At 41.4% G+C, this 8489-nt stretch overlaps 2 protein-coding genes across 2 annotated transcripts; both read left to right on the forward strand.

Moving 5' to 3' along the window:
* Positions 1-328: 328 nt before the first annotated feature.
* PCYB_126920 (hypothetical protein) lies at positions 329-4253 on the forward strand (the record flags this gene model as incomplete). The annotated part of the gene is made up of 4 exons (XM_004224026.1): positions 329-2396; positions 2508-3106; positions 3356-3851; positions 4120-4253. The coding sequence occupies 4 exons, from the start codon at positions 329-331 to the stop codon at positions 4251-4253; spliced, it is 3297 nt and encodes a 1098-aa protein (XP_004224074.1).
* A 1749-nt stretch (positions 4254-6002) lies between these two features.
* PCYB_126930 (hypothetical protein) lies at positions 6003-7696 on the forward strand (the record flags this gene model as incomplete). The annotated part of the gene is made up of 3 exons (XM_004224027.1): positions 6003-6225; positions 6619-6995; positions 7148-7696. The coding sequence occupies exons 1-3, from the start codon at positions 6066-6068 to the stop codon at positions 7694-7696; spliced, it is 1086 nt and encodes a 361-aa protein (XP_004224075.1). The 5' UTR covers positions 6003-6065.
* Positions 7697-8489: the final 793 nt, after the last annotated feature.

The raw sequence follows: 8489 nt of genomic DNA on the forward strand, positions 1-8489 counted from the left end.
TTTTTTTTTTGTGAGGCATGTTATAAATTTATTTCTGCACGGAAGTAGCTTGACTTACTTAAACTTTGAGAGAAATAACATTTTTTTTTTTACAATTTCTACTTTTTAAACGCATTATTTGCAGGTCTGCTCGAAAGTCTGAGGAGCTTCCCTAGTACGCAGCAGGGGGGTTGGAAAATTATTTCCGTTCGCTGGGCGCCCTCTCAGTGTTCTTTTTTCCGTTTCGAAAGTTTTACCATTTTGCGCGGTGAGCTTCTACACTAGTGGAACTTCTACACTAGTGGACCCCCCTGGTAGCACAGCCCCTATTGCACATCGCAGTTAAGACATGATTCCCCACAGCCACGAGTGTAAGTCCCAAAAGGAAGAGGAAAGGAGGAGCCATTTGAACGATCAAGTGGTGCGTGACTACACTAATGGTAGAAATGTATGCTCCTTTCCTCAGGATGTAAAAAATGTAGGCTCGGACGGTAGCTGCAAAGTGTCGGAAGGAAATTCCCTTCGCTGCATGAGTGGGAACGATGACCATAATGGTTGTTCAAGCGGAAGAGTATCCCCTTGTGATGACTCAAGATGCGACAATGTAGTGGAAAAGAAAAAGAAGAAACCTTTTCTTCACGAGTTATGCAAAAATTATGTAAAGCTGACCTTGCACAGACCATGTTGCATCATGCTAAGTGTAACCATAGGATTGTTAATTGTCACTCTAATGAGTATCTCCTTTTACCTGAACATATTTAGTGAGGAGGAAAATAGGTCCGAAGTATTGGGTGCTATTCTGAGAAAGACAATTGGAGAGGAATTCACAAAAATGAATGTAGCCAAAGCGAGTGATGTAGTGATTCACACAAGTGACAGTATAGGGAACGAAGTCGAACATTTTTTTAATTTTTATAAAAAGGAAAAAACAGCAACGTTGTTGTTTTATCTTGATAAGGAGGAGGATAAAACGATTCTGCAATACGATACGTTGAGGGATATCTTCTTCTTGGTGCAATTTTTTAAGCAAATGAATATAGGAAGTAAAAAAAATTGGAGTGAAATGTGTAAAAGGTTTGATGTTCCTATGCTGGAGTCTAAATGCTTCGTGCTAGGTTTGTTCACCATTTCGGAACTTCAAAATCCAGAATATGACACGACACTTAATTGGGAAGAGTATTTTGATGATCTCCTAGAAAAGGACGAAAGATCTTTGGACAGATTTTTCTACAACGCACTTATTTATTTGCCCAATTTTTTATATCATCCTCATAAGTTTGACATTAAGAGGACCAAGATAAAGGACATAACATCTGACATTTCTAAAAATGTGGAGGCCTTTTTATTTGTCTTCAATTTCGATGAAGGTATTGACGATTCCTCTCTAAATGAGTGGTATCGTCTGTTAAACATGCATGTGAAATTAATAAATGCGAGAGAAAAAGAGTTTGTAACGATTCACAATTTGGACAGCAGTACTTATGTTCACGAAATAAATCAGAATAGGAATTGGAGCATGGCAGTTGTGAATGAAAAGATACTGGAGGATAACGAGCAGTCATCGATCAGTGTTGGTTTTAAATCGAATTACTTATTTGCCATTTTGTCCTTCTTCTTTATGGTCATTTATGTATGTTCCATTTCTTCGGACGGTTTGAAGCATAACGGAGAAGACAAGGGAGGAGAAGCGAAAATTTGGAGGAGGTTTTTACTTATCCTATGTGTATATTCCCTGACGTTTTTTTCCTTCTTCTCCACCTTCTTCATCAATTTGGTTTTCCAAATTAATGTTCTACGAATTTATTTATTAAATTTTTTCCCCCTCTTTTTTCTAAGCTTCCTATTTTGCTGCGTCAACATATTTTATCGCAACAAGTACGTAGTGGGACCTTCCAAAATGATAATCCGTAGAATGAGGAGCGCAAACAATTCGAAGAACACGTCTGTAGATATGACTAAATATTATTTGCGAGCTAGCTACAATTCACTTTATTTTGTGGGAAAAATTACCCTGATCATTTTGGCTGTATACCTGGTTGGGTTTTCCTGCACATACAGAATCGTCAACGTCTTTTCGCTAAACTCGGCCTTATCCATCGTTTGTCTATTTCTGTACTACGCTACGTTTTTTAACAACATGTTCGGCCTTTTGTTTTACAGGGACAGGTACTTACTGTTGTCACCATCTCAGTCGTTACCACTTGCGAAGTCGGTATGTAGCTCGTTGGGGGATCAGCCCGACCAGCACGTTATAGCCTTTTCAGAGGTGGCACCCAGTGGAATGGTGGTACAGAATGGCTGCACATCGAGTGGCAACTCTCCACGCGGGGAGAGCCAGACATCCCCGAATGAACGCTGCGCATGCGAAGGTACGGATGGGAAGAAGAATCACATAAAAAGTTGCATTTACCCGAATGGTAAGGAGGATAGCACCGAAAAAAAGGGAGACAGCAAAAAAGCAAGCCATAGGAGAGCCCCAAAGAAGGGGGTTCTCTTCCTCGTTGTGTTCTTTTTCCTCTTCCTTTTAGGGCTCTTTCTAAGTTTCCTAATAAGCAACGAAAAAATTCACCTTGATGTGTACCATTACATGACGAAGGAATCGCCACTGAGAAGGTTTATCCAAAACTTGGAGAAAAGGGCGGGTTTCGTAATCGAGCCAGCATACTTGGTTTTGCCTTCTTCCGACGAGTTCGACTACGAAGATGAAGAAAACGCAGATTTGATAATAAAGCTAGTAAACGAAATGAAGGAGGAAGGATGCATTCATGAGCCCATTGTGTCTTGGGTTCATGCATTTGAATTACTAAAAAATGCCTGCCGTAATGTAGACTCTTTTAGTAATCAGTACGACTTGGTTCGCTATAAAAAATTATGTCATGATATCACTCCACAGAGAGAGAGCAAAGAACTCCATTTGAATAGATTAAAAGAAATTTTTTTTGAAGATGAGGAAAAGACATGTGATAGTTTTTACCAAATTGTGTACGAATGGATGATTCACAAAGAGGAGGGGGCATATGATAGTAAATTTTTTAAGATTAAAACGGTTTACGGTGGGGAAATTGGCCACATACTCCCCCAGTACTACATCATAAGGCCACACTTGTTCAACGCCGATTACGTGAAGGTACGTCGTATGACCATCCTACACATGGGGGGCACCCCTCCACTGAGAAGGCGCACCCCATCTAAGCATAACACAATATACGAGTGAAATCTCCATATGAACTTTTTTATCCCCCCTTTCATTACCACGTCTCTAAAGGGTGCCATTGTTCTCCCCTTTTCATTACCACGTCTCTAAAGGGTGCCATTTTTCTCCCCTTTTCATTACCACTTCTCTAAATGTGTCATTTTTTTTTTTCTTCCCCCCCAGATGGACGACCCGTACAGCATATCGAGCAGTCGAATAGGCTTCCTCCTGCGTAATTACCCATCCAACCAAGCAAAGAACTTGGAAAATATGAACAGAATAAAAAATATTGTAAAAAGGAGTAACTTAAAAAATGCGTATTTTTACTCAGAAACATACGTACTATACAATCAAGCTACCAGATTTATGTCAGAATGCAAAGTGATGATAATTTTTTACTTTTTGATTTATTTATTTTCTTTGTACATGTTCAATACCATGGGGGTGGTAATGATATTTCAGTTTTGGCTCTGCTACAATTTAAGTGCGCTTTATTTTATGCATAGATTTGCAGTCAACACTGACGCGATAACGATTATTTTATTAAAAATGGGAGCAGTCATATCTTTGTCTCATTACATGTATGGAACTCTCTTTTTTAAGTCCATCATGCTAGACAGGAAAAATTATTCCAACAGCATGCGGCAGTCCTACCCCTATTTGATGTTCCTAGTGCTGTGTAAGTGGAGGACAAAATGGGGAGCAAAATTTCAAAGGGGGGAGGGGAGAGGAGTGACAAAAAAGCTTTTACAAAATGAACAGAACAATTTAATTTTCCCAAACGGAGGGATATAACTCCTTTTTTGCGTAAAAGTGTTGTGCATATGAAAAGGAGGAGAGTTTCCCTTTTTCCCCCCGCTTTGGAAGCATATACATTTTTGCTCGCTTCACTGCTCTGACAGGTCACACTTCTCTCATTTCCTTTTTCTTTCACCCTCACTTGGCAGACCTTATTAGCTTCACCCTGGAAGATTACGCATCGAACGTTTTGCGGTTGCTCATCCTGAACCACGTCGTCTGGTTCTTCCTATACAGCTTAACAATTTTTTACGTCCACAAAATGTACGTGAATAGGGCATGACACTCATTCCGATCATATATGTGCACTAAGCGCTGGAATGAAGAGAGTGCGTCAGGGGGGTGGGGGAGAGTACACAACGCACAGTGCAGTAGTACCATGCGGTGTTATTTTTCATAATTACGTAGATACATATGCGTGTGTGTCACATGCGTCCCTTCGCATGCTTCTCTGTTAACTGTTTTGAGGAGAGTACTCCCAGGGGTGGTGGTTCCCCCTTCTGTTCAAAATTCACACCTTTTGTGATTGTCAAAAAGGGGGCAATACGGGACCCCCCGAGTTATGCCCGCACATATATATGAACTACTAATTAGTGAACTAACCAATTACTACATACCATTTTCGTGCAAAACGGCGTATCGGGTCGTTTGCCAAAAAAAAAGAGGGGATGTCCCATGCGGGCGTAAGTGTAGTGTTCCTGTGATAGCACGCATCTCACTTTGTGCCAATTTGCTGCAAGCGCCATCGCCACCAACTTGGTTTTACTTTCTTCAAAACGTTAGGGGTCTTTCGCAATTTCCCTTTTTTCAAAATGTCCGCTAAAAAAAAGGGTCGTGGCTTATGTGCAGTGTGGCTCGAAAATGCGCTTATCACCTTGGTCATTTAACTTCCCCTGTACGGGGTCCCTTTCGACAAGCACTAGAAAATTCAGCTCTTCTGGGGGTGGGCCAACGATGGCAGGTATTCCTTAAGGGGGTTGTTGAGTTGGTATGCTCACTACAGGGAGGAGCTGCTTAATGGGTTTTCTCTCCCTGCGTGTCAAGCTAGGCATAAACGAAAGAGGTGCAACTTGGGGGAAAAAAAACAAACGAGTGGAGGAACAAGCGCGAAGAACGGCTCGGCGATGCAGAAGCACGGCCGCAAAAACGAGTGCAAAAGTGAAAGCTCATGCGCAAAACGAATATGCAGAAGGCACTTAAGCGCGAAACGAATATGCACAAAACACATATTCACATGCGCCGCTCGTTTCACGTTGCTCGTTACTGCTCCTTTGTTGTGCTATACCCCCATGTGGGCCCACTGCGCATATAGCGGCTTCTGCCACTACTTCGCTCTTCTTCAAGCGCACAATTAAGTGGACTTGGCATTGGAATTACAGCCGCTCGAAAATTATTGCGTCACGTAACTTACACCTCCCACGACCTGTAAAAGCGGCAGGTTTACATACCAAAGCACGTCATGCTGACTCATATACGTATATGTACTTATACTTTACTGCGCGAACGCAAGTATTTTTTTTTTTTTTTTTTTCCATTTTGAGCCTTCATTTGATTATTATAAATAGATCAGATAGTATTCCCCTCCTATTTGAAGCTACAAACAGTTAAACGATTTAACCCCCCCCCCAAAAGTGAGTAATTAAGGTATGCGCATAAATTTGTATAGGTCAAAAAAATATAGCAGCAAGGGCATTGTACTGTTGCTGCTGTATGGCCCTGACCCTACGACGGACATGCTGTGTCGTTTTTTTTTTCCCATCAAGTGAAGTGAACTAAACATTTGTGTATACTTGTGGCCAACTCATGTATGAAATAAGTCGTGCAGCGTACCACGGCAAATGGGACTACCTGAACGGCTCGCACATGCATGTCACATCGCATTGCGGCTAAGCGCGTAACAGAGGAGAAGCGAAGCCGCATATGCGCCTATCCGCCTAATCGCCCATCCGCCCAATCACCTATCCGCCTAATCGCCTATCCGCCTATCCGCTTAATCACCTATCCGCGTAACTGCTTAACAGCGCAAGCACCCAACCGCTTAATCCCCCCTCTCCCCCTCCATTTTGCATTGCCAAAGGTGTGCACGGCCGAAAGCATGGCGGCGAAGATTCGATACAGCGTCCACACGACGAACAAGTACTCCGTGTTCGATACGGACAACTCAGATGAAGAGAATGAAAGCAAAGCATTGAAGGAAGCCAAGAAGCGCGAAATAAATAGTGCCCATGAGGAGAGGTCCCACAGTAACAACCCAGGTAACAATAACGAGGAGGCGAAGCGCACATGTGTAGTGACCCGTATGTATATGTTTGCTTGTCCTATTTGTTTTGCATCTCGGGCAGTTATACGTAGAGCAGGTGTGTATATGGCTGTGCTGTGTAATTGTGTATATTTGTCTGCGGCGGAAAAATGGACAATTTTTCACGCATCGGAGGAATGCTGCATAATGTGTGACCTGATCCTGAGTTAAGATCGTCCCGTAGAACGTTATAAAGCAAACTGTGGAGATTCTCCAGACACAGCTCCCCCATCTGCGAGTTACCCCACAGTTAACGCGGCACGTACAGTGGTTCACTTACAGTGGTTCACTTACAGCGCTTCACCTACAGCGCCTCACGTACAGCGATTCTCTGCTCTTCCCCGCTCAGAAAAAAAAAAGATAACCGAAATAAAGGAACACAAACCAACCGTGGCAACTAAAGATGTTGGTGCCAAAAAAGTCACCGGGTACAACGACAGGTATAATAGCAAATACCCTGTATCATCAATCAACGAGTTACATGAAAGTAGCCAAGGCAGAGGTAACCGCGAGAGTTACCATCTAAGGGGCAATAATATAAGAAGTAAATTCCCTCGCAAGAGAGGAGTAGGAGGTAGCGTCGGAACAGGATACAGTAACACATCTACGAATATTTTATCTAGCAATAATTACTATAGAGGTTCGAGGAACCATGATTATAAGATGGGCACCGACAGGAGGAACTATAACTCTGCGTATAATTATAACAAGTTCGACCACAGAGAGGTAAGTCAACAGGGTGTCTCACCATAGGTTGCAACCGACATTGCGTCCGCATACACAGATGCAGTGCCCACATGCGAGCTTTCGATTATGTAAGTACACACACTAAAACAACCGCTTTCACCCCACTAATTAATACCTCACCTCATTTGCAGAAAATCTTCAACGAATACAGCGATAGCAGAAGCAAGTATGGAAGCATAAAGAGAGAAGCACACGTAGAATCCATAAGTAAAAATAACGAAGAGAGCAAAAACGTGGCAAGGAAACATGACTCAGTTACTATTGATTATGATCTGTATAGAAAACAGCAGGAGAAAAAATTAATTTCAAGTAAAATTGTGATAGAGAATACTGATAAGAAGACAAAAAAAAATACATTACATAGTGAAAAAAGTAAAGATACAACAAATGGTACGAGCACGACAAAACGAAATGACCATGCGGATGATGAAATAAAATCGGATCATCCTAAGAGGAAAGCAATAAATGTTTATCAGTATATTTTGGAAAAAGGGGGAAGAGTTGATAGAATCCCAGGATTTCGTAGAGGTTATCGAAGCTATAAAAAATCGGATGAAGCCAATTGGAATAATAAAATGGATGGCAAGGCGAAAATACATATAGACGAGAAACTTTTTAAAAAGAGAGACCCGCCCAACATTAACGATACGCGGGCCTTCCCATCCCTGACTAGCAAATAATGCCAATTCGGAGTTTTTTTTGTACATGTATATGTATTTGTATATATGTATTTGTACATATGTATGTTGTGTCTATTTGCCCATGTGTATGTTGTGTCTATTTGCCCATGTGTATGTTTTATCTATTTGCCCATGAGTATTTGCCAATGTGCCTGCATGAGCGTACGTACGTGTACGCATGCATGTGTGCAAGTATCTGTCCAAATGTGAAAAAAACCGTATTTTTAAGAAAAATTATTTATTTTTTTTATTTTTTTAAAAATTAAACTGAAATGAAGCTCATATGAATATTTTTTTGTTCAAAGAGTGCTTGGCAAAAAAGGGGGGGGTAGAGTACTTTTGCAGAAAGGATTTCCCCGGGGATACACAATTTTCGCAGTGAAGCGGTAGTTAAACACTTGTACTATAACAAGTATTTGTTAGCCCCCCCACGATGTAGACGTTCTTTTCCGAACAGTGCAACGACGCCTACGTTCAGATAAATGCGACTAATTTGTGATTACCTTTTTTCCCAACGTGCGCAAAAAAATTTGAGCAAACGTGCAAGTTCTTACTTGATGAGGGGAACTATCACATGTATGATGCCACCCATTTGGAAAAATCCACTGTGGTATACATCACGAGGACGATCATACATATGTGAAGTGAAACACGGGAAGGGACAATATCAACAGCTGGTATAGCGTGGCGCTTGAAAAAAAACCTCTTCCCCTTAGGTGTTTCCATTTTTTAAGCGTGCCCCCAATAGGTTCACATTATCAAAATGGGAAAGAATTAAAACATCTTAAATTAT

This window comes from Plasmodium cynomolgi, chromosome 12, assembly GCF_000321355.1.
Source record: "Plasmodium cynomolgi strain B DNA, chromosome 12, whole genome shotgun sequence".
Taxonomy (NCBI): domain Eukaryota; phylum Apicomplexa; class Aconoidasida; order Haemosporida; family Plasmodiidae; genus Plasmodium; species Plasmodium cynomolgi.